This window comes from Clupea harengus, chromosome 11 (genome assembly GCF_900700415.2).
Source record: "Clupea harengus chromosome 11, Ch_v2.0.2, whole genome shotgun sequence".
Classification (NCBI taxonomy): Eukaryota; Metazoa; Chordata; class Actinopteri; order Clupeiformes; family Clupeidae; genus Clupea; species Clupea harengus.
Window position 1 is genome coordinate 8,131,220 of NC_045162.1, and position 26,486 is coordinate 8,157,705.

The 26,486-nt window shown below is 47.9% G+C and overlaps 1 protein-coding gene across 2 annotated transcripts in view; it reads left to right on the forward strand.

Annotated features, from left to right (window-relative positions):
* fam171a1 (family with sequence similarity 171 member A1) overlaps positions 1 to 25,854 on the forward strand; it is a 34,381-nt gene extending 8,527 nt beyond the window's left edge. The window contains exons 1-8 of one of the 2 annotated variants that reach the window (XM_042709047.1): positions 5,758 to 6,099; positions 6,770 to 6,997; positions 8,603 to 8,695; positions 11,539 to 11,697; positions 13,898 to 14,065; positions 19,743 to 19,859; positions 21,453 to 21,567; positions 22,019 to 25,854. In XM_042709047.1, coding sequence (XP_042564981.1) covers positions 6,039 to 6,099; positions 6,770 to 6,997; positions 8,603 to 8,695; positions 11,539 to 11,697; positions 13,898 to 14,065; positions 19,743 to 19,859; positions 21,453 to 21,567; positions 22,019 to 23,774 — 2,697 coding nt within the window. In that variant the 5' untranslated portion in view covers positions 5,758 to 6,038 and the 3' untranslated portion in view covers positions 23,775 to 25,854. Of the gene's footprint in view, positions 1 to 5,757; positions 6,100 to 6,769; positions 6,998 to 8,602; positions 8,696 to 11,538; positions 11,698 to 13,897; positions 14,066 to 19,742; positions 19,860 to 21,452; positions 21,568 to 22,018 lie in introns of those variants that run through there. The other variant, XM_012817962.3, reaches the window with a different exon arrangement.
* Positions 25,855 to 26,486: the final 632 nt, after the last annotated feature.

The window sequence follows — 26,486 nt, forward strand, 5'->3', positions numbered from 1 at the left end:
GCCTCCTACCCAGACCTGGCGCCAATTGTTAGCGGCACATGATTTTCGCGGGTGGGCTCTCCCTTTTTACATACCGGTAGGCTAGTTATAGATATGACGATGCGCAAGGCAAAGCATCTGGAACCCTGCTCCATGCGTGACTTGATTATGTTACAAACTATAGTTCGCTCACAGCCTCATACTCCCATCACACACTCGGACACGCCAATGTATCACAAAACACAACGATGCGCATACCGACCGCAGTAATTCACTACCAACAGTAGGCCAGCCCACTGGCATTAATACAGCCATCCTAGTAGTCAACTTTTCATAATTAAGAGCTGTCATTATCCAACGTCACACAACAAAGAATATAGTTATCATCTTGCTGTCAGAGCTGTCTCTGAGAAAAAAAACGCTGTTTGAATGCAGCTCCGCGGCGGGATAATGCCCAATGAGGCTGAACCATCTCGCCATTGCACCTTCTCCTTGTCTGTGTCAGAGGCTTTCTCATTTAATTTTCTTTTCATAGTCCCTGTCTTAAGCCACCAATCCATGACCTTGTTAATAGATTAGGCAACTCTTTAATATATTAGGCTACTACTGGCTGTGTTCTCTTCGTTCTGAGTTGTATGTTAGAAATGTCGCAATAATTTACTTTTGGCAGTCGAGGACCATTACGGGGCACTGGCGGACCACCAGTGGTTCCGCGGACCACACTTTGAGAACGACTGGACTAGAAGCATTCTTATTGGAGTCTGGCTGTGATGCTCACAAACGTATGCTCACATTCCGTCTTTTGTCTCCACATTTAGGGCCTTGTCTTTGTTCATCTCTGTTTTATTACAATTTCATGCCAATGGTTACCTGAATCACCCGGTGAAAGTTAAAGTGTCATTGTGTGTTTTGTGTTTGTAATGTAATCCAATCAATAGCTGGAGTTTATGGAATGAGGAAAATAAGTCATCCCCTATAAATAAGAACCCTTCATGTCACACAACCATTTTTGCGTCCGCGAGTAACATAGACAGTGCAGTCCTCAGGTTACAGGTGGAGAAGTGAAACACTGCTGTCTTTATTCCTCTTGTCTGCTGTGTTTATGGATGAACCTGCTTTGGGGATCGCTGAGCTTGGGTCCATTCCACAGGCAGGACACAGAGCAGACCAGCAGAGCTCCTCACAGTGTTGCTATGCTAATGATCACACACTTACACCATTACACACTGGCAACATTCATCTGTGTGTGTGTGTGTGTGTGTGTGTTAGATAGAACACACACACACACACACACACACATACACACACACACATACACACACACACAGACACACATACACAGACACACATACAGTCCTACATGCTGTCACCGAGATTTTGGGCTACATGAAAATCATCTGTGGTGCACCAGTGGTCTGTGGTGCATTCTCTGCCATCATTCTCATTCTGTGTACTACACACACACACACACACTGTCATCTGTTATCGATTACTTTTAAGATAGAAAGCTGCAACCCCCCCCCCCCCACACACACACACACACACACACACAGCATCTCGGTGAGCTCTCTGGAAAAGCTGACATCACATCTTTAGCAGTGGCATTACTCTGACTGTAGGCCCTAATGAGGCCTTTTTAATATTAACCAAACATCAAAGGCGTGTGTGTGTGTGTGTGTGTGTGTGTGTGTGTGTGTGTGTGTGTGTGTGTGTGTGTGTGTGTGTGTGTGTGTGTGTGTGTGTGTGTGTGTGTGTGTGTGTGTGTGTGTGTGTGTGTGTGTGTGTGTGTGTGATTGTTCTGTTTCTCCTTGGAAGGAAAAGTGAAGAGACTCTCACTCACTCACTCACTCTCTCACTTGCTGAAATCCATTCCTTTCCTCTGATGTAAGGTGCAGTTGTGGTGGTTTAGCTATAGGTTACCAGATGGATGGTCAGTTAAAGACACCAGGCTCCCTTCGTGTGTGTGTGTGTGTGTGTGTGTGTGTGTGTGTCTGTTCCCCTGGGTAGGTCTGGTGTTTACGAGGAAAATTACTCATCTGAAGTTAGTCACTATCTGACACACACTTTGAAGAAACGTATGTGGCTTCAGAAGTTGTGTTTGTGTCTTAACTCATATTCCCAGTAAATAGGTTCTGATAAGAGACAGTTGACGGGTCATTTTCCATTAAGTCCCACCCAAGCTTCCCATACTAAGTGTGTGTGTGTGTGTACCCAATGGCTCTGCCATGGTGTGTGTGATTTAACCTGCGTCTTGACCTCTGTATCCTCTGCTGTTGTCCATCCATTGATCAACTCTGCTCTTTTCCTCTTCTCACGGCCCTGTCAGATACACACACACACACACACACACACACACACACACACACATACACACACAAGTTGTGTGGAGGGCAGTGTGTTGTGTGTGTGTGTTGTGCATGGTGCTGCTGCTGCTGCATGGTGCTGCTGCTGCATGGTGCTTCCCTCATCGGGTGGTGGCCTGCTCCCAGAACCTGCTCTTGATTAGCTGAGATGTCTTTCTCTTTTTCCTTTTTCTTTTCTGGTTCTTTCGGTGTGAGACCTTTTTGAGGAAGCACAAAAAAACTGGCTAATAACTGTTATGAGTTTGCCTTCTTGTTTCCGGTAATACCATGGGAGGTCTCATATTTGATGCAGTTGCCATTTTGAATCTTATTGAAAGGTTTAAAAAGTATTTCACAGGCCACTGGTTTTGTCCCATTTTCACTGTATTTGTTCCAGATGGCCTCACAAAAGTCACCAGGTGGAGTTTAGACTTTTGAAAACGTTTGTCCTTTACAGCCAATTGAATTCGGTAGTGAAGCCACCAAACAGGAAGTGAGCTCATATCTCTGTCTTTGGTCAATTGACATGAAAGTTGTTGTGAGTGCTTACGGCCATGCCCTTGACACGATGACATCAAGTTGCAATGGCCACCGCACTCTGCAGCGCTGCTTTGAGCCCTCGTCGCTGCTTGATATATTTTCTTTAATTATTATTATTATAATAATTATTATATTATTTATTATCTTTATTTGGTTCTCTTTGGTTCATCTGTATGTAGGCTGATTTCTCTAGAGCACACCTTTTATAGCCTTCTCATCCTTGTTTATTTTTTCGCTCTTTCTTACTCTCTGTCTCTCGCTCTCTTTCCCTCTCTCTCTCTCCCTTTCTGTTGCCTTTTCTTAGATGATGACTGTGCGTCTGTGCATGTCCCTTTCTAAGCCTCCCATCTCTGCTGTTTGGGAATAAGCGTGTGTCATTCAAAACCCTGGAATAATCCCTTTTATGTAATCTCAGATTACCTCCTGCAGTGTTGATTGGATTACAATTTAATCCAACCTCTCAAACCTGATAGCCCTAATCCGTAGTATACCACAGATCTCTTAAGGCTGCTGTGTGTGTGTGTGTGTGCGGGCCATTCAGCGTCTGTTATTATGTGTGTGTGTGTGTGTGTGTGTGTGTGTGTGTGTGTGTGTGTGTGTCTGTGCCACATAGAGGTCCCCAGGAGCCATAAATCTACACGGGGTTTTCAGCAGACTATGAGACACTGTTGCCAGGCCACAACTCAAACACAGAGCCGTATGGAAAGTGTGTCAGTAGATGTAGTTCCGGTGTTTGTGTTTGTATTCACTTGCGTGTGTGTGTGTGCGTGTGTGTGTGTGTGTGTGCGCGTGCGTGCGTATGGGTGTGTGTGTCTGCGTGTGTGTACGTGTGCATTCTTGTGGTTGAAAGGCTTGGCATTGTGGCGGAAAGGATTTGGCATAGTTATGGGTCACTGCTGCCTTGTTGAAGGTCTGGTGTGCGTGTGCGTGTGTGTGTGCGCGTGTGTGTGCGTGCGTGCGTGCGTGTGTGTGTCTGCATCTCCCGTCAGAGTAAAATATGGCAGAGGGCGGGATGGAAGGAGAGAGAGAGATGACTGATAGTGACAGATGGCTTTATTGTTTCTTTGCAGCTGAGTGGTCCTGCTCTCAAGGCCTACTACATCCCTTCTTTCTCTCTCTCTTTCTCCCTCTATCTCTTTCTATCTCGTTCTGTCTCTTTCTTTCTCCCTCTTTCTCTGTCCTCTAAATCTTTCTTTCCCTCTTCCTACGTCTCTGCATGACTCAGCACATGCCTAAAGTCAGCTGCAGGTCCATTTTGTGAATGTGAATCTGAGTTTCATTGCCATCATCGCTAATCTATATCACCCTTCCTGCCCTACCAATCTCACACACACACACACACACACACACTCACACCACACACACACGCACTCACACACACTCGTGGGGTCCTATTCGGGTGAGATCAATAACTCCTCCTACTTATGGTTGTCATGGCAGCACAAGGTAAATGTTGCAGTGGCTTAATTGAACTGGAAGGAGGACACGCCCACAGATGTATGCAGGCCTAACCTCTCTACACAATGTGCCAGAAGTGTGTATGTGTGCGTGTGTGTGTGTCTTCTTTAATGACTGTATGTATGAGGTTGGTCTCAGGAGACCAAACGGACCCTTTTAGTCTTAATGAAGGGTTCAGACAAGGGTAGACAAAGATGGGGGCCTCTGTATCCATCTCCCTTTTTCCGCTGCCTTCATTGTTCTCTCTTTTTTTCTTTTTCTTTGTATCTTTGTCTTTCTCTTGCTCTCTCTTACACAGTAAATGGGATTATGTTGTGATCGAAGGGGAAGCTATTTAAAAGGCTGTTTATGGGCAGAGTTGTTTTCCATTACCTATTTTCACTTTAGATTATGCATTAGGAAAAGACTGAAATAAACAGACACTGTAGTTCACTTATAAATCTGCCTGATAAAGTCTGTTTGTGTGTTTGTGTGTGTGTGTGTGTGTGTTTCTGTGTGTTTGTAATAATGCTCTTATCCAGACAAACCCTACTGTTTATCACACCAGCTGAGAAAGGCCTCTGTTGTAATGCTGATGCTTTTATTGCATCTCTGCTGCCTTTTGGGAAACTCATAGTCATGAGGTCATGATGTTTGTCCCCGCCTTATTCCAGGCCTGTCCCACTGGACAAGGGCCTATCAATCATCAGAGCACCCACCAAAGTTGTTAAGTGTCTTTGACCTGACCCTCTTCTCAACACGCTGTTGGGGCTTCCCAGGCGATCCACCCCTTATTTCAGCCTTTTAGAAACTCCAAGCACACTGTGATGCTCTGGCCCATTGTGATGTAATAGGCCATTGTGATGTAATTGGCTCATTATTATGTAATTGGCCGTAACAATGTGGAGAGCAAGAGGTCCTGGGAGATGGAGGATAGAGGAAGCACTTAAGTTAAATATTAGAGACCACCAGGGTTGAGAGGTTGACAGATGTTTTAGTACACGTGCAGCAGGCGCAGTTATCTCCGCAACGTGTGCTCATTCTGCCAATTCCCCTTCTGTATATCAGGGACTCAATATGTGTGTCTCAAAATACACCGAACAATTCGCAAGCACAGACACTGAAAGCACAAATTGTTTTTAACACATTATACTCGCACTGATCCTTCATGAAGATGACACACACATTTAATACAACAATTCAGATGTCAATTAACACCCTCTTACAGTATAAATACCAACACAGTGCTAACTGTCCCTGTGTACATGGGTTTTTGGAGTTGCAGTTTGAACCGAGGTCATCCGTAAAAATGTGTTGATCTGCCGTAACATTCAAATCTAAACAAATGGTTAGGTTGGTAGGTAAAACTTTGTTTTTACTCCCAATCACCAAAAGAAACATGGCAAAAAGGACCTATAAGAACACTATAGTCTTCTTCTAATCGTGTAGTCTTCTAATAGGTCCTCTTTGCCACTACCAAGAAATTGCCTTTGTGCCGTCAGTGACATTCCTGTCCTGTTTGGTCGCAAAGGGAAAGTTATAGTTGGGGGGGTTAAGGTGGACCCCATTTGATTGAGTCAGGCGGGTTATGGCAGACTAACATAACTTTAAGGATGTCCTGAACAGGAAGTGCTGGTGCGGGGAGCAGTTTCCTGAGATAGTGGAGACTGACTCAGACACGGAAACTCAGGCCATTGTTTTAAACAGGCGATGCCATTGGCTAGTTAGCAGGGAATTGGAATGCAGAGATTTGTTGTCAGTCTGAAAAGCGCCTCGAAGAGGTTCAACAGGGAACCGGCCGGTAGGCGTCTTTATCTTTCTTTTGTCCTGAGACAGAGTTTTATGCTATGAATCTTTTCAAACAACTTTCAAATGAAAATGTTCTGTGTTTGGCCAACTGCTGTAAGTTGTGTAGCGTGATTTTTAAGTTTTTTAAGACTGAAAGCAACTAATTACTGTGGCGTAGCTTGATGGGAGTTTGGGCTGTATTGACAGAAACCTTCCCACTCAAACTTGATTTAAGCCTTGTAGCGTCTCTGGTTACACACTGTAAGAAGGACTAGTAGGCTAATTTAGTGTTATCATTAGCAGTTCAAGGTGTTGTATTGATTTGAAACAAAACCGCAATGTTGAAATTCTTCAAGATTGTTGTAGAGACCGCTCATAAAAACTCAAGAATGTCAAGAGAGAATTTATTGTTTTTCTGTCTATTCAATTTTTTTAAAGATTTGTAAAAAATGTAAGGATACATGATGAATGCTTTTCCCACCATTCCAAACCATTCTCATAGATAAATTGTTCTGTCTGCTGTATTTAACAGGTGTTACTTTATTTTTGTGTGCTACATTTATTTCATTTATTTCATGTATGGCTGTGTGATTACCAGGCCATTACCTTGCCATGTGTTGTGTCTTACCTGTGCAGTTCTATGAGAAAACCGATGACTATATTGCGGTGTTGTCTGTCTGCAGAGGTAACTCTCAAGGTGCACCTGAGTGACTCCAGCACCCACCAGCCTCTCCCTGGAGTCACTGTGGAGATCTTTGCCAACCACACCTCTGTTGCCACGGAGACCTCGCTCGGCGACGGCAACGTCTTCCTCAGGTTCAGCTATCGCCTGGGCGACCTGCTGGTGGTCACGGCCACGAAGCGAGGCTATGTGCCAAACTCCGCCCCGTGGCGTCCCACCAGACTGCCAGGTAATGACCAACCAACCTTAGCAACAGATCTTAGCAACAGACCTTGAACTTCTCTCCTCCCACAAAGTCTCTCTCCCTCCCTCTCCCTCTCTCTCCTTCCCTCCCCTTCTCTCTCCCTCTCCCTCCTTCCCCCTCCCTCTCCTTCCTTCTCTCCCTCTCCCTCCTTCCCCCTCCCTCTCCTTCCTTCTCTCCCTCTCTCTCCTTCTCTCTCCCTCTCCCTCCTTCCCACCCTTTCTCTGCCCTCTCACCCATCACTCATTCTAGTGCTTTCTCTCTTTCTCAATCACTCTCCTCTCTCTTTCTATTTCTTAAACTTATTATCTCTTCCTCCCTCTATCTCTCTCTCTCCCTCTTATTTTTTAACTCTTCTTGTCCCCCATCCTCCTTTCTTCAGTTCCTATTTCTCCCTCTTCTTTCTTTTTCACCCTTTCTCTCTCTCTCTCCCCTTCTCTCTGACCTCTTCTCCCTGACCCTCTCCCCCCCCCCCCCCCTATCTCTCTGTCCTTCTCTCTCGGTGGGTGTGAGGATGTTATGAGGTTATTGGGATTAGCTGCTCTCACACACTGGGGGGTTTGCATCCATACTACACTAATGAACCACCTGCTGCCACACACACACACACACACACACACACACTTAGACATGCACACACACACACACACACACACACACACGGATACTGGCATAAGTTCAAATGCGTGTGCATGCTCATGCACACATGTCATCATATATATTGCCACACACACACATACATGCACGCACATTTCACTGAAGTGCATACACAGACAGCCACACATGACACATTCCTGAAACACACACACACACACACACTCACTGAAGTGCAGAATCAAACACACTCATAGACACACACACACATAGAACTGTGACTGAGTGAGGGAGTAAGATCCTTAGCTAAAGGGATTAGCACACTAACCATCTCTGCTTTAAAGTAAACAAAGAGAGGTGTAGACTGTCCACACGGACAAAAAAATCTCTCACACACACACACACACACACACACACACACACACACACACACACACACAGGGTTAATGAGGAAAGGAAGGGATTAGTGGTTAAATAGGAATGTGCTTTAGTAGATCTGGAGTTAAACTCTTGATTCATGCAGGGCTTTTGTGTGTGTGTGAGAGGGGAGCACGTTTCATGGGTGTGTGTGTGTGTGTGTGTGTGTGAGAGAGAGGCGAGCACGTTTCATGTGAGCAGCCTGTAGTTGAGGGGCTATAAGGGAGAATGACTGCCTGCCTGTCTGTCTGTCTGCCTGTCTGCCTGTCTGCCTGTCTGCCTGTCTGCCTGTCTGCCTGTCTGTCTGTCTGTGTAACCTAGACTGAGCACCTGGGTCCCAAGGCAGCCTTGTCTCATCATCCACAGACACACTCAATATATACACACAGTTTGCACACATGCTTTTGTGTGTGTTTGTGTGTTTGTGTGTGTGTGTGTGTGTGTTTGTGTGTGGCAGAGCATGCATGGGGAGGAGATCTCTGTGTTGTGTGCAGGATGCATATTATATGAGGAGATAACCAACACCCCCTTTTCACTGTGTGTGTGTGTGTGTGTGTGTGTGTGTATGTATGCATGCAATAGTCTTCTCCTCCCTCAGTCTGGACCTGCTCCCTGAGAGAGCTGCAACTCTGATGGTGTATGAGGATGTGGTGCAGATTGTGTCGGGATATCAAGGTAAGACACACACTCTCTCACACACGCGCACACACACACACACACACACTCTCTCTCACACCCACACACACACACACACACACACACAGACACCATGTAAAAGTGTAATACCTATAGACAGAGGTCTGAGGGCTTGGTGGTTGTGGATGGGCACAAGTGAGGTACAGGAGGTCAGTGGAGGTTTAGTGTTGGACCCTTGTGTGAAAGTGAATTTCTTTTGTAGTGGACTTTTGATGCTAAACATCACACATCTGTAGGATGCACCAGTGGGTGTCTTTCATGTAATGAGTAGGTTCGTTATCTTCATGTCTTCATATCTGCACATGGTTTGAGGAAAGATGGGTAAAACAAATAAATAAACGCTTGTTGGTTTTAAACTTTGCTTTAGACTCTTGCTCGTATGTGTCAGTGTTCTCACGCAATATTTCTGGAGTTATGCAACAACACTCACCCAACTTGTGTAGTTCATTTTAGAGCCTCATCTTTCACACACACACACACTCACTCACACACTCACACACTCACACACTCACACACTCACACACTCACTCACTCACTCACGTGTAAAGTACACATATAGATGCACAGACACTATTGTATATATAGACACACACACACATTAAAACTTGCCCATGCTCATAATTAAATTAAGCGTGTGTTCTTATTTCCGCGTCTGGTCCCTTTCCCCTGTCACCATGTGGGATTTTTTATTTCCCCTATCCTGTGTTACCCCTCTCTGGCTTTTTCACACACACACACACACACACACACACACACACACACACACACACACACACACACACACACACACACACACACACACACACAGAGCCATGAGGCTGTGTATGTTTTAGTGGAATGGGACAGTAGGTTCTGTCCTATGTTTCAGTGTAGTGTGTGTGTGTGTGTGTGTGTGTGTGTGTGTGTGTGTGTGTGTTTGTTTCTGCATGATGCTCAGTGTCATTCCTGCCGTCTGTGTGTCTGTCTCTGTGTGGCTGTGTGTCTGCATAGCTGTGTTTGCTCCATATCAATTTAGTGCATTCCTCTGTGTTATGATATAGTATCAAAATGAGTTACTATATTTACGCCACAGAAACGGTTTCTGCAAACGTTCTGTTTCTCTCTCTCCCTCTCTCTACCTCCCTCTCTTTCTTTCTCCTTCTGTGTCTGTCCACGTCCGACACACAAAAGGGAGCTCTGGACTTTTAATCAAGGGAATATGCACTTGTGCATAATAAGTAGACAGAAACACAAACACACAGACACGGACACACATAAACCCACACTCCATTAAGCACCGAAACACACCTGCCTCAGATGGTCTGGTAAGGTCCTGTACAAGATCAGAGACAGTGTGTGTAGACACACACACCTACACACACACACACACCTACACACACACACACCCCTACACACACTCTGCATGCAGAGCCAGACACACGCCTCCAGTGTGGAGAGCTCCCCTCCCATCTGCTGCAGTATTTTTACCGCCCCAGAGGAAAGGGACACCCTACTCCTTTACACACACACACACACACACACACACACACACACTCTCCCTCTTCCTGCCGCGTTCTCTCTGCAACTCCTTGTACCATGTAGCAGGCATCTGATCCATCTGCAGGGTACACACTGATGAACCCTGTGCATTTAGTAAGAGTCCACACACACACACACACACGCACAGCAGCATCGTATACGTATTACGTATACGTACACTGTATTCAGCGCTCCTACTATGCTGTGTGTGTGTGTGTGTGTGTGTGTGTGCTTATGTATACTTGCAGGAGACATATCAGTGTCATTTCTGGCAGCACTCAGTGATGTGATGCTGCCGCTTTATCCGTCCATCGGGAGATGGAAGAGCGGAAAAGAGAGGAGTGGTGGCCGGGGGAGAGGCCAGTTGGGGATTGGTGGGTGTGTGTGACAGACAGGTGGGGCAGCAAATCGGGGTGCAGCCTGGTGACATCAGTTCAGTCAGAGCAGACACAGGCCAATACTGCTGGTGTTGACATCTTAACATCGTTGTACAGAGCAGAGTCTGGTAGCGTTAATGAGCACAGCACATAACATCGTGTGTGTGTGTGTGTGTGTGTGTGTGTGTGTGTGTGTGTGTGTGTGTGTGTGTGTGTGTGTGTGTGTGTGTGTGTGTGTGTGTGTGTGTGTGTGTGTGTGTGTGTGTGTGTGTGTGTGTGTGTGTGTGTGTGTGTGTGTGTTTGCGCACGCGCGCATGTAAGTGTGTGTGTTGCGTGTATGTATGAAAGTGTGTGTGTATGAACGTGTGTGTGTGTGTGTGTGTGTGTGCTGTATGCCTGTGTGCGTGTGTGTCTGCCTGTCTGTGTGTGTGTGTGTGTGTGTGTGTGTGTGTGTGTGTGTGTGTGTGTGTGTGTGTGTGTGTGTGTGTGTTTGCGCACGCGCGCATGTAAGTGTGTGTGTTGCGTGTATGTATGAAAGTGTGTGTGTGTGTGTGTGTATGAACATGTGTGTGTGTGTGTGTGTGTGTGTGTGTGTGTGTGTGTGTGTGTGTGTGTGTGTGTGTGTGTGTGTGCCTTCATGCCCCCACCAGATGCTCTCATGTCTCTGGAATGTAGACTCACCGCAGTGGAAACACAATGACATCACTGCTCTCTAGAGACTTACAATGTTCTGCACATGTATGTGTGTACACACACACACACACACACACACACACACACACACACACACACACACACACACACACTCTCTCTCCATCATAAAAAAGTGGCATATCTATTGGCCGTAAATAATCTACGTTACTAAATATGTGTGTGTGTCTGTTTGTTTGTGTGTGTATGTGTGTGTGTGTGTGTGTGTGTGTTCAGGCTCCAGACTGCAGCCGTGGGTCCAGTTCCAGCGGCGGGCGTTGAGTCTTCCTCCAAACGCCTCCTACACCAACCTCACCGCTCTGCTCACCGTCACACACTCGCCCCACGACACACACCGCCTGTCCTACCTGCAGGCCCTCAACGCCAACACTACAGGTACCTACACACAAACACACACACAAACACACATACATACAAACATACATACATACACACACACACACACACACCTATACACACATGCATACACGAACACACCTGCAGGCCTTCAAGGGTAACACTACATGTGTGTGCATAAAGACACACACACACTCACAAATATAGACACATACAACTCTACTCACAAGCACTACTGATGCATATACACGTAAGTCGTACGTAACGTAAACGCTCATGTAACGAACCACGTGTGTGTGTGTGTGTGTGTGTGTGTGTGCGTCTGCGAATGTAATTCCCGATTTAGGCAGGCATATAATAATTCATGCCCCTCCTTGATTGGCTGCTCACCTTAATTCGTTTGGGATAAGACATTATCAAGATCAATACGTTCGATCATGTCTGCTGAACAACCACTAAAAAGCTGGAAGTGAGAGAGTGAGTGAGTGAAGGTGAGGGCCGGACAGACAGAGGAAGGAGTGCATCAGTATTTTCCTTAGGGGAATCGGGAGCTCCAGTGGAGATGGTGGGGCTGTTTAGTGTAACGCACAGGTTTAACACTGGCTGCCCTTTTCTCCTGTTCGGACCCACCCTCCTCCATAGCAGTGACCATTACCACTGTTCCCTAAACAATAGAAAGTAGTATGTTCATTTTTTTTACTATGTCTTACTGTATGACCATTATGACAGACCACCAATATATGAAATGAATAAATCAATATATTGACCCGGTCGCCGGAGGTGACACATTTCAGAGGCAGCACATTTCAGAGGCTCAGCTTCTGGAACGCTTCTAAAAGCAGGTCGACCGTCCAATCAGGTAGCGATTTGTTCATGAATATTCATGCATGTGTTTTCACCTTGCAAAAAAGAAATGTGCCTTCATTTCATCAACGTTATTATTGCAAGACTGTTGTATTGGACTGCTTTGGTCTTTGCTACAAATAGATTATAAATAGGAAATTATTGCATTTTTAACAATCTTTGATCCATGTCATTCATAACTGGACTTAGCTGTATTAACTTTTTAGGCTGCAGCACAACAGTAGGAAATGGCCTTACAAAAATAAACACACCTAAAACAGACACAATAACAAACCGTTTAACTATGTGGCCTACTTGGTAGAAGAAGCACAAAAATCTCAGTAAATTGACCAAATCAGAAAGTCAACTAAATTGAGCAGACAAAATATTCCGCATCTGAAACACTCCCAGTGGGGTAAGCAGCCCTGCAGGGGACGGAACAGACCGGAACAAACCGGCAGCGCAACCAGTGCGCCACACAGCCAGAACGCCACGCAGCCAGAGCGCCACGCAGCCAGAGCGCCACGCAGCCAGAGCGCCACGCAGCCAGAGCGCCACGCAGCCAGTGCGCCACGCAGCCAGAGCGCCACGCAGCCAGTGCGCCACGCAGCCAGAACGCCACACTGCCAGAACGCCACGCAGCCGCCCCTGGTGGAAGTTCAGCGCTAGTTACAGTGATTTAATTGGTTTGAGGTTGCCCCCCGTGGCTCAGCCCACACCCAAAGGGCGTTCTTGCAATGGGACTCGAGACCCCTGGATTTACCACACACACACACACACACTGTTTCCCTTTATTTCACACCACCTGCCTTGTAAACACACACACATTTTATTTAAGGTTAGTCGCTACGAGCCTGACACACACTCATGCGTATAATGTTCATACACACACTATGAGCCTGACACACATTCATACACACATGTCTGGATATGAGGTCAATTAAGGCTTTTAGTTGTGAGTCAGGCACACACACACACATACATACACACACACACACACACACACACACTCCAAGCGTATTTAGGTTCAGTCGCTTGGCATAAATCAGACACACACGCACCATCACTAATAAATGTATGAAGTGGGTCCTGTGGTAGTGTGATGGGGGTCAGGAGCATCTTAAAGGCCTTCTCAAAACCCCCTTCAGCACCGCCGCCACTCTCCTAGCCCTCCTTCTCTCCCTCTCCCTCCTTCTCTCCCTCATTTACTCTCTCTCTCTCTTTCTGTCTCTCTGTCATCTGTCTATCCATCTTTTTAAACCACTCAGACTGTAATCACATCCCCTGGGGGACATTTGGTATAAGGAAATTTACAAAAGCAATCCACTCTCCCTCTCCCCATTTTTCTTTCCATCTTTTGTCTCTCTCCCTCTCTTTCTCCTCTGTCTGTCTGCAGGGGGTTTTGAGTTGACTCCCGTAGCAGCAATCAGCGTGCACCTGCTGGGCAGTGACGGGGCGGAGCTTCAGGTCAACGAGCCAATCAGCGTGAGTGTGCCTCTTCCTGCTAACAGCGGCCTGAAGGAGAATGACCACATCCCCGCCTGGAGGTTTGACCCCAAACTGGGTGAGTGTGTGTGTTGTGTGTGTGTGTGTGTGTGTTTGTGTGTGTGTGTTGGTCAGCATGGTTCCCACCATCAGCTGTGCTCCTAGAATATTCCAGAATGTCGCTTGGTGGGAGCCAGAGTCTTTCCTGTCTGCTGAGGCTAAGGGTAGGCTTCCTGTGTGTGTGTGAGTCTCTATTTGGGAGTCTCTGTGTGTGGGTCTCTGTGTGTGGGTCTGTGTGTGTTAGTGTTAGTGTGTGTGTGTGTGTGTGTGTGTGTGTGTGTGTGTGTGTGTGTGTGTGTGTGTGTGTGTGTGTGTGTGTGTGTGTGTGTGTGTGTGTGTGTGTGTTTGTAGACATCAGCATGTGGGGAGAGGGTGTGCAAACGAAAGTATGTGTTTACATGTAAGCGTATTTATCTGTGTGCCAGAGGCAGCTTTCTAGAATGTATATTTAGAGGTTAGGTACAGAACAAGAGTTTGTGTGTGCGTGTGTGTGTGCGTTTGTGTGTGTCTGTGCATGCGTGTGTGTGTTTGTGTGTGTCTGTGCATGCGTGTGTGTGTGTGTCTGTGCATGCGTGTGTGTGTGTGTGTGTGCATGTGTGTGAATACTTCAAAGGTCCCCAGATTTCCTGTCCCCTTGATCTCCTAATCATAGGGATTATCTGAATGAAGTGGTCCAGGCGCTGCAGGGAGGGAAAGCTTTGGTATGGCAGCAGCCTGTTGATCGAATGCTTGAAGAATGTTGATGGAACCTTATCAGGATATTACGGTCTGTTAGATGGAATGCTATGGGGTGGTGGAATGAAGTGGAAGTTCATTAGGTCATCATTGGCAGGGAACACAAGTGTGTTGCAACACACCCCGGGTTTGTTTTTTTTGTTGATAGTTTTGCCTTTGCCTCAGATGACAGGCCTTTGCATTTCCCTCACTTCTCCCCTCTCTCCCTCTCCCTCCCCCCCCCCTCTCTGTCTGTGTCATTTCTCTCTTTAAACCCCTCTTGCAGACAGACAGACAGACAGACAGACAGACAGACAGACAGACAGACAGACAGACAGACAGACAGACAGACAGACAGACAGACAGACAGACAGACAGACAGACAGACAGACAGACAGACAGACAGACAGACAAAAACTAGACGTTCTCTTGACGACTACTTCTAATATTACTACGAGCAAACTACCTGTCGGCCATGGGACGTGACCCCCCATGCCAGCGTGTTTATTTCCCAGCAGCAGAAGGGGCACAAAGCTGTGTGGGCATGAGCTCGGTGCCAGCTCCCCGCTCCTGTGTAACTCAAAGCTGTCTGGGCACTGGGCTTCCGCAGCAGTGCGCACAGAGTGCCTTTGTGCCGGTCGCTCGCTGCCCCACTTCTGCTAAGGGGACGGGTTGCACAATGGCAAGCAAAAAACTTTTATAATACTCATAATCGAATAATGCGCAGACAAGTACTGCACTCTGGTCACATTAGAATCACATGGGGGGGATCCCATTAAGACCCACATTAGGGAGACGTCTGTGAACATGGAGGAGATGTAGGGGGCCGAGACCAGAGGAGAGATGGAGAAAGAGGGTAGCAAGGCAGCGGTCTATTCACCCATGTGGTGGCATACACTATACACATTATAATAACCACCATTATGATATGCTGTACGTGTAAGTTGCATTTAAAGATGGGTATTTAAATAGATGAGTTATGACAGAGATTGTGCTTTGTGTCGTTTTGTGTTTTTGTGTCTCGCGTTTGTGGGTTTGGGCCTTGGAAATACAATAGACCTAACTCATTCCAGAACGCTCACTGGAGCCCAATATAGAAGCCGAGCTGACCTCAGTTCTGATGTGAGAGCCGAGGCGGGCCGAGCTGACCTCAGTTCTGATGTGAGAGCCGAGGCGAGCCGAGCTGACCTCAGGTCTGATGTAAGAGCCGTCAGTTTCATTGGAGCCAAGAGATGGGTTTCATGGTCAAAGCCACACGTCTGTTTTCCTGTCACTCCCTGTGTGCCGCTGCCCTCTCTAACTTCCCTCCAGTTTGATCGTCTCTCCCACCAGCCCTCTCATGTTGCTCACTGGCTTTATTTGCCTCTCCCTCTATCATTCTCTCCTTCTTTCCCTCCATCATTCTCTCATTCTTTCCCTCTATCATTCTCTCCTTCTTTCCCTCCATCATTCTCTCATTCTTTCCCTCTATCATTCTCTCCCTCTCATTCTCTCCTTCCATCATTCTCTCATTCTTTCCCTCCATCATTCTCTCCCTCTATCATTCTCTCCTTCCATCATTCTCTCATTCTTTCCCTCTATCATTGTCTCCCTCTATCATTCTCTCCTTCCATCATTCTCTCATCCTTTCCCTCTATCATTCTCTTCCTCCATCATTCTCTCATTCTCTCCCGTGCTTGTTCTGGGTCATGGGTGTGGTTGAGATCACTCCTGCCAAGTATTCAGTATCAGTTACACACACACGCACACACACAAACATGCACAGATCACACGCACACGCACACGCACACACACACGCACACACACAAACATGCACAGATCACACGCACACGCACACGCACATGCACATGCACACACACAAACATGCACAGATTGCACACACAGGTGTAAAACTCTCTCATATTTGTGTGCTTAGCTGCTGTCACTACAGTTTAGCATATTCCATAAAACCAAAAAATAGTAATTAATCATTAGACTTCATCTGACCGTCGTTCATTTCTTTTGAACTCTGCCCTACAGCATTCGCTCATGTTTTTCCCATCACAGACATTGTTGTTACATAACAGAGTCGCTGCTTCAGTAAAAGCCGCTCCGGTGCTCCCATGATGCCTTATGGCTCCGTGCAGGCCGTCCCCTCGGCCCAGCCCACCCCACGCATGGCCTCTCTCTCGGGGGCCCGGCCAACAGCACGTCCCCTTCATGCAGCTCGGCCTGGCATGGAAACTAAAGCCCTAATGACTTTTAACGCCATAATTGCGCTAATTTTATTTCGGCCAGATGACAGCGGCCCTTGTGACAGGGCTATTCCTGTCCTCTTCCCAGGGTCTAACCCACCACACGGGTAACCCTGCTGCCATGACCTCATCAATATGGGACAGACCTTGTGAAGCCGCCTTGCGTGTGAGCTGTAGCTTTTATGCCATCATCATGTGACCAGAGAGATCTCTTATCAGGTGTTAGTTTAAAGATTCCAAGCTATTAATATGTGTGTGTGTGTAAACACATCTTACTATGGGAAGTTTTCAGTTTTCAGGGGCCGGTTGAACAAAACACTTTTTAAGATTTGTCCCAGTAAGTATGACACTGGGGTACCATGGCAACCCTGGTTTACTGTGAGTCCAGATGGCCTGTGAAGGGTAGTGTGTCTCATGCACACATTCAGTGACATGTCATATGCCTGCCTGCTGTGCACATCCACAAACATCCTGCAGCTCAGTGATATCAGATGCATTAGTGAGTGAGAGGCTTGCGAGGCTTGACTTCTCATTAAGACAAAGATGCACTGCACTGCACTGCGCACACACACACACACACACACACACACACACACACACACACACACACACACACACACACACACACACTCTCCTAACAAACACCTCTCTGTGTGAGCATGCTGACCTGGTTCCGCACACTGAGAACAAAACAGTGTTATTTTGAAAGAGGCACATGATGTGTCTCCATCTTCTGTGTGTGTGTGTGTGTGTGTGTGTCCCAAGTTACACTCGCAACACCAGGCATCCCTAGTCTGTTCTTTGTTACGGAGATGTTTCCCAGCAACCCTCCATAAACACAAGTCTGTACGGGGCTCATAAACAGCAGCTTGCTAACTCAATTCCTCCCATTGAGAGTTTGAGATTTCCCGTGTGTGTGTGTGTGTGTGTGTGTGTGTGTGTGTGTGTGTGTGTGTGTGTGTGTGTGTGTGTGTGTGTGTGTGTGCGTGCGCGCGCAGTATGTTTTTGTGTGATCACTAAATAGAGAGAACTTGACTAACGGCAGCACAAGCCATTTGTCTCCCACAGAACAATCAACTCTTAGACACACACATCTTAGCACAGACACACACATCTTAGCACAGACACACACATCTTAGCACAGACACACACATCTTAGCACAGACACACATCTTAGCACAGACACACACATCGTAGCACATAGACACACACGTCGTAGCACATAGACACACACGTCGTAGCACATAGACAAACACATCGTAGCACAGACACAAACACATCGTAGCACATAGACACACACATCGTAGCACATAGACACACACATCGTAGCACATGGACACACACATCGTAGCACATAGACACACACATCTTAGCACAGACACACACATCGTATCACATGACACGCATCTTAGCACATATACTACACACACATCTTAGCACATAGACACACACATCTTAGCACATATACTACACACATCGTAGCACATATACACACACATCGTAGCACACAGACACACACATCTTAGCACATAGACACACACACCGTAGCACATCTTAGCACATAGACACACACACCGTAGCACATCTTAGCACATAGACACACACACCGTAGCACATCTTAGCACATAGACACACACACACCGTAGCACATCTTAGCACATAGACACACACATGGTAGCACATTCACATCGTAGCACATAGACACACACACGTGTGTGGGTTGGTGTTCATGATGTGTGTAGGCCGCCTGGTGTGTTGGGTCCTTTCCCTCCCGATGTGTGGTGGGTAGTGTCCCATACCAGGGCTGTTTCTGGTGCGGTCATGGCCAGCTCTAACCCGCTGATCAGCAGCTGTGGAGCCTGTGTTGTGTTAACACGGGAGACGTTTCATCCAAGTTGGATCAAGTCTGTGTAGGCTTGGACGGTTCCCTAACTTTTCCATATAACCTGACCTTTTTCCTCGTAGACAGACTTCTTTCTCTCTCTCTCTCTCTCTATCTCCCTCTCTCTCTCTCTCTCTCTCCCCCACTCCCACTCCCCCTCTCTCTGTGAGTGTGTGTGTGTGTGTGTGTGTGTGTGTGTAGTTGTTTTGCTTGTGTGAGTGCCTAATTTAACCACACACACACCTGAGAGCTTGCTGACTATGTGCAGGTCAAGTTGAGATCAATGATTTCCTTTGTAATTGAGAGGGAGAGAAATCACGAATGCGCGATGGAAAGACGGAGAGAAATCCAGAAAATAGAGAGACTGCTGACTCACCGTCCTCACTCCCTCCTTCCCTCCCTCCCTTCCCTCTTTACATCGCACTTAATGTAGTCATTTATATTCATTTCTTGCTCTATTGTGTTTTTCCTCCACCTCTGTTTGGCAAGTCATAAAGCTGTCACTGGGATCCTTCAGGCAGGCTGCCACCTGCTGGCGCAATGTGGAACTGTAAATCTCATACCATCACGCTTTGAAATCCAAGAAGCAGTTTTCTTTTTGTGGGTTTCTGTTATGTTGGTTAGGCATGGTGAGACTGGAGCTTCTGCTAAAGGAGTTTCCAAAAACCAACACAGCCCTGTGTGTGACCTTCGTTTAGAGTATTTAGGAGGCGTCTCCTGGGGTTGAATCAGATGTTTTCTCTTGCATGTGAGCGAGGTCATGGGACCGGTGTAGCTGATGCTGGGCGGAGGTTCCTCTGAAGTGTCTGCTGTTGTTGCTGATGCAGGGTGGAGTTCCTCTGAAGTGTCAGCTGTTGTTGTTTCAGGCGCGTGGCTGAAGAGCAGTCTAGGGTACGTGCAACGAGAAGGAGACGAGCTCATCCTTACCTACATCGCATCACAGCTGGGCTACTGGGTCGCAGCCATGTCTCCTCTCAACACAGGTGACTGATACACGCACACGCACACGCACACGCACACGCACACGCACACGCACACATCACAATCTAAACACAAGTGACCGAGGGCAGTAACAGAAGCTGCAAGCAGCACAGGCAGCTTTAGCAGGCAAGTCTAGTCAAACATGTAAACATCTGCATTAGCACCTGCATGATGCATCCAAAGAAGCCCATCGATCTCTGCATTAAACACACATTAGGTGAAGATTTAAAGGGACACATTTTGTCTGCTATTTTAATTTACACATTCTCATATTTCAGGAACTGTTATTTGTTTTTTCATCTGCCATTTCCAAACCACTAACGATACCTACAGGACCTCAGATCAAACTCATGAAACATCTGCATTGACACACGGATATGACCAGACCAGACCAGTCAACCTCTACGTTTCCGCATCCATTAAACCAAATTAGTACTGTCCTAAATCACAAGTTGTATCAGACCAAACCAATCAACTTGTGTATTAAGATCTAGCCTATACCAGGGCATTCATCTGCATGGAAACATATTTCTAACCAAACTGGATAACATCTGTGCAAACACACACAACATCAAAGCAGTAGCTGTTAGGAAGAGCACAAGTATGTAGCCTAACCCTCTAAATAGAACGATAGATCTCAGTAGGGGTGGGCGACCTGCCCAGAAAAACATATCACAATCTTTTTAACACACAATCCAGGATCCACTTCCACAATTTTCTTCCCAATTTTGAAATGTACTAATGTACTGTCAAGAATATCCAGACTTGAACCAGCCCTATGGACTTATTTATTTGCACCTTATAAAACGCAATGTTACGCTTAAGGCATTGTTTTCAAAATGGTCATTAAAACCTGGTGTACTTTATTGTAATCAGCAGTCAAGAGATAAGGCACGTTCCTTTGGATGCTTTCTTTTAAGGCGGTTGATTAGTTTAATTACCTCCAGAAGTACTAAGCATTGTCCGACGAAGTTCACAGATAAGTTTGCTTTGAGAAATATCTGACTCTGCGCAGCCCAAACCACTGCCACAACACAACACACTGCCACAAGGACGGCGAGTCCTTTGTAAGCACCAGCTCCTCATCAACCACGCTGCTTGCTCAGGTCGCACATAAGAGAAACCTATGAAAGAGACATGCGCCAATCAGCACAGCCATCTAGGAGGCAATCATAGTTAGATCATAGACATCTAGGAGGCAATCATAGATCATAGACATCTAGGAGGCAATCATAGCTAGATCATAGACGTCCTCGAGATCGGTCACCATATAAAATTGTCAGATGGCCCACCCCTAGATCCCAGCACATAGTCAAACGCAGCAGATGGGGTTCAGTAATCCCCAGACTGACGACTGGGATGGAAATAAAGTCACAGCGGAACACTGGTGCTGATGGTGGGCCCAGTCAAGAATGTTCTTTCCATATTATGTATCCTAGCAGATAATATTGATGCGCCAACAAGATAATTAATACTGACCTCAGCATTGTTTAAGTGCTCACGAGCGTGTTTGTGTGTGTGTCTGTGTCTGTGTGTGTGTATCCGTGTTCATTGCTGTGTGTGTGTGTCTGTGTTTGTGTGTGTGTGTGTTCCAGGTCCAGTGGTTGCGAAAGACATCAGCACATATCACACAGTGTTCCTGCTGGCTATTCTGGGAGGCATGGGCCTGATTCTGCTGCTTCTGCTCTGCCTGCTTCTCTATTACTGCAGGTAGGTGTGTGTCTGTGTCTGTGTGTCTGTCTGTGTCTGTGCTGTGGGTGTGTGTGTGTCTGTGTCTGTGTCGGTGTCTGTGTGTCTGTGTGTCTGTGTCTGTGTCTGTGTGGCTGTGGCTGTGGCTGTGTGTCTGTGTTTGCCAGCATCTGTGGTCTTTGGAAAATAAATCTGCAGCTTACAGTACGGCAGTGTTAGACAACATTATACCATGTACATTTGTACCATGTAGATGCGTTTGTATACGGTTGCATTTAGGATTTTGTCATGGAAATATGTTGCCCATATATCTGCATGTAAATTTTAAGTCTTGATTGAATGAGTCAGACTGGCTATTCTTGTTATGACTAGTACTGTGCCATGTCCCAGTATTAATATAATGTCTGCCGATGCTGGCGAGGGCGTCCCTGTATAATATTATGTATGGTGTGCCGTTGTGTCCTCCTGCCAGGCGGAAGTGCGCTCACTCGCACCCCCACTCCCACAGGAAGCTGGTGTCGTCCTCAGCCCTGGAGGGCACCAAGCAGGACCAGTCCACCTCCATGTCCCACGTCAACCTGATCAGCGAGACCCAGCTGGACCCCCTGGACCTGACCTCTCAGGGCCTGGAGCCCGACCTGCACACGCCCATGCTCAAGCCCGTCCCGTACATCGTCTCCTCCTCCTCCGCCGACGAGCTGGGGGCGTCCCGCGACGACCTGCCGCGCAGCCGCGGTTCCCGCGGCAACCACTTCCGCCGCTCGGCGGAGACGTTCGAGCTGAAGGCGGGCCGCTCGGCAGAGCCCTCGGAGGCGGACTACCGCCGCAGCTACACCTCCGTGCTCTCCTCCGCCCTGCACCCGCTCCACACCTCCGTCTCCTGCTCGTCATCCCCCCATCCGCTGCTGCGCCTGTGCTCCGAGGACCGCTGCAGCCAGCGGGACGAGACCCGCCTCTCCCCGCTCAGAGACACGCCCCGGAGCCCCGGCCCCGCCTCCCCGTGCTTAGAGGTGGGGCTGGACCGCCGCGTAGGGGAGCTGCTCTCGCGCTCCGTGGACCAATTAGAGAGAGGCCCCCTCTCTCTCTCCCTCCCCCGGCCCGGGGCCCTCTTGTGCTGCAGCTCGGAGCTGGCCGTCAGTCAGGCCCATAGAGGAGGGGCTTACATGAGGCCCCGCCCCACACTCGTCATCCCCGCCCACTACATGCGGCTGCCCGGGACACACCCCCTCTCGGGCCAGGCGCTGCTCCTCCAATCGGACGAGCGCAGCGAGCTGGAAAGCATCCAGGCCGAGTTGGCCGCTTCCCATCAACCCCTGGGCCAGGTGAGCTCAGGAGAGCCCGCTGGGGAGGGAGGGGGTGAGGTGATTGAGGGAGGAGTGGTGGTGAAGGATAGAGAGACTGACCGAGGGGGAGGTGGAGAGGGGGAGTGGAGCCAGAATCTGTCCATCCCCGAGCGGCTGGGTCAAACTGGGCTCGGCCTGGTGCAGATGAACGGCGAGGACCAGCTGCTGGCGGAGAAGGCCCTGATGGAGCTGCGGGGGGGCAAGCCGCTGCCGCACCCCAGGGCCTGGTTCGTCTCCCTGGACGGCCGCTCCAACGCGCACATCCGCCACTCCTACATCGACCTGCACGGGGCGGGCCGGGGCCCCACGCCGGCCGGCCGCGGCAACGACGCCAGCCTGGACTCGGGCGTGGACATGGGGGAGGTGAGGGGGCCAGGGTGGCGGCGGGCGCCGACGGGGGTCCGGAAGGCGGCTCAGCACACGGCCAAGTCGGCTGCGCCAGCTGCTTCCCCTCCCCCACCCCCCAATGTCACCTACACGCAGCTGGTGTTTCTGGAAGATTCCAGCGGCGACAGCAGCAAAGGAGGGACACCGGTTCACAGCCCGCCGTCGGACGGAAACCAAGTGAGAGAGGAAGAGGAGAGGAGAGACCTGGAAGACGAGGACACGGGGTCCTCAATGTCCCCCTCTCCTCCCTCCCCCATGTCCCCTCCTCTGCACTCTCCCCCGCCTCTGCCCGAGCCCACGCCTACGCAGGAGGACAACGAGGACGAGGACGAAGATGATTTCCAGACTGAGCACGCTCAGACACACGCACAGCTTCCCCCCGGCAGTAGTCCTCCGGACGAGCTGGCCGCCCCCGACGACAGCGGCGAGGACGAGAACAAGAAGAGCCTGTGGCAGAAGCGTGAGGAGCGGCCACTGCTGCCCTTTCACCTCAAGTGACCCCTGACCTCTGGACTTCCTCCTTTTGCATGGTCTGTGCACAAACCAGGAAGGGGAGAAGAACAGCTGCGAGGTTGACTGAATAGCAAGTGCTAATGTCTGTGTGAGTGTGCGCACGCATTGTATGAACACTCAGAAGCAAAAATGCAGTACTATACAGTTACACACAACTATTCTGCTATACCTTTGTAAAGACAGTGTCCTGACACAAGGAGGAGAGGAGCAGGCTGGTTGAGTATAGCTCTACAGCTCATCGCCCCCTTGTGGACACCTGTGAACACAGCACTATGGTTCAAACATTTGCTGCTTTGCTAAAGTTTTGGGAGTACTCTTATTCCAAGCGAACAGGAGTGGAACTCAAATTAAGAGACTCTTTTCTAAATGCCTTTGAATCTTGCGAGCGAGCGAGCGAGCGTCATCCTTATCCAGGAAACAGCCATAAGCAGCGCTAGAGGGACATGACCGCACGCGGTTCTGCTGGTCAGTCTGAATCCACAGTGCAATCAGTCCAGTTCCGCACTCTGCAGTGACCGGTACTGAGAGTGAGGGCTAGACCTTGGAATATGGAGCGGCTCAAGTGATGGTGGCTCCAGTGATGGCAGCTTCAGTGATGAAGCACTGTGGCGCTCACCACCCCAGCTTAACAGCCTCACACAGCTGTGCAGCTATGCAATGCTTTTGTACTGAAAGAAACCCCTATGGCTTCCAGTGCTGGTTTGAACCACTACCTGTTTTATTTAGTATGCCGATTATTTTACTCAAGTTATTTTTATGTCACTGTCTGTCTTCATTCTGTGTGGATGGATGGATGGATGGATGGATGGATGTTTTGTGGAATGGGTTGGGACACACACACACACACACACACACACGCACACGCACACGCACACGCACACGGTCACACAGATATGTTGTAATACCAAATATACAGTAGTAATGGGTTAAGATCTGTAATCTCATGTCCAAGTGCCTTAATTGTGGTTAACACCAAACTAAAGCCCCTCTGCTCTCCTGCCCCTCTGCTCTCCTGCCCCTCTACTCTCCTGCCCCTCTGCCCTCCTTCCTCCTGCCCCTCTGCTCTCCTTCCTCCTGCCCCTCCATCTCTCCACAGAGGACATCATCATCATCGTAACTCCACTCTACTTTCATCTCACTTCCATCACCCCTCTCACATTAGGCCGCTGCTGGTCTATGTTAGACACATTTATGTTTTTCTTATTCTCTCTTTCCCCTTTCCTCTCTCCTCTCTTGTCCTCTGCTGGATAACCCACGTGAAGTTATATGGTCTTTTCTTGTCTTTCTTACCTTGGCCAGATGCTATATGGCAAAGCTGATACAAAAATAACTGATGTGATGTGTGTGTTGGTTTGTATTTGTGTTTATGGAAGTATGCACACAATATTCCTCCACATCACAAATCTGTGTGTGTGTGTGTGTGTGTGTGTGTGTGTGTGTGTGTGTGTGTGTGTGTGTGTGTGTGTGTGTGTGTGTGTGTGTGTGTGTGTGTGTGTGTGTGTGTGTGTGTGTGTGTGATTTTTTTTTGTATGGTCACATATGCATGTCTATCACATTGGTCTGTTAGCAAACCTTATTTTCTTGTCCTTAGAGGTGTGTATGTATCCTTGTATGTTCACATGCATATGCTTGTGTGTGTCATTGGCCTTTTAACAAACATTTTATTTGCCTTTTTAGAAGTGTCGAGCCATGTTTGTGTGTCTGGATGATGTGTGTGTGTGTTTGTGTGTGTGTGAGCATATGACTCTGTCTCTCTGAGATGTTGTGTACTGAAGTGTGTGCCGTTCCTCTTGCAGCCTGTGTTCTGTTTCTAAGTTAGAGCGCTCTGTTTGTGCTTTATGTACCTTCACAACCACTTAAGAATGACTCCACTGTACGCTGTCCTACACCAGACTTCTCCACAGTGTTGCAGCCTACCCATGCCAATCTGCTATGTGGAAATCTGCATTGTGCTTCTCAACTGCAGTCTATAGTCGTCCAGTCTCTTCCGCTCAACTATGCTCTGAATGTACGGTTGCTTGTACAATGATTCACACTTAAATAAACTCTTAGATGAACTCTTAAATGAGTGGTCCACCATGATTTCATACTGTTCCTCCAGCCTTTTTGCTTTTACTTGTCTACATATAAATTGGTGAGGCAAGGTGAGAATGTGCAAGGTGAAACGAATAATGTGCGTGCCGGGGCATGTCCTCGTGGGTGATTTTGTCTGCTTGCTAAACGGCTCGCTCCTGAACCAAATCGGCAGAGGACAGTTGAGCATCTGATCAGCATATGGAACCCCAGTCACCTTGGAGACGACTGAGGCAGACTGAGGGATGGGCACTGTAATCTATACATGTGGAAACTTGGTGAATGTTGGTGTGGTTCATGGCCTTTACCTTCTGTGGGATGCTCAATGCTGTGATGTAACTAGCAGCAGAATCACCATGGGCCTGAAATGTAGAGATTATTCAGTAACTGAGATCATCATTTGTTGATATTATAATTCAGCGTGGTTATAACATGAATAACGCAGTCATTATGAATAAGAATAATTTTAATTAAAGGAAGTGCTAGGGACAGTGGCAATCACACAAAGGTGATGTAGTGTGTGTGTGCGTTAAAATGTATATTTAATACCCTATTGAAAGTAAAGAAACAACGTTCTCTATTTTGAAGCTATCGAGAGCAGGTAAGAAAGCGGCTCAGTAATTT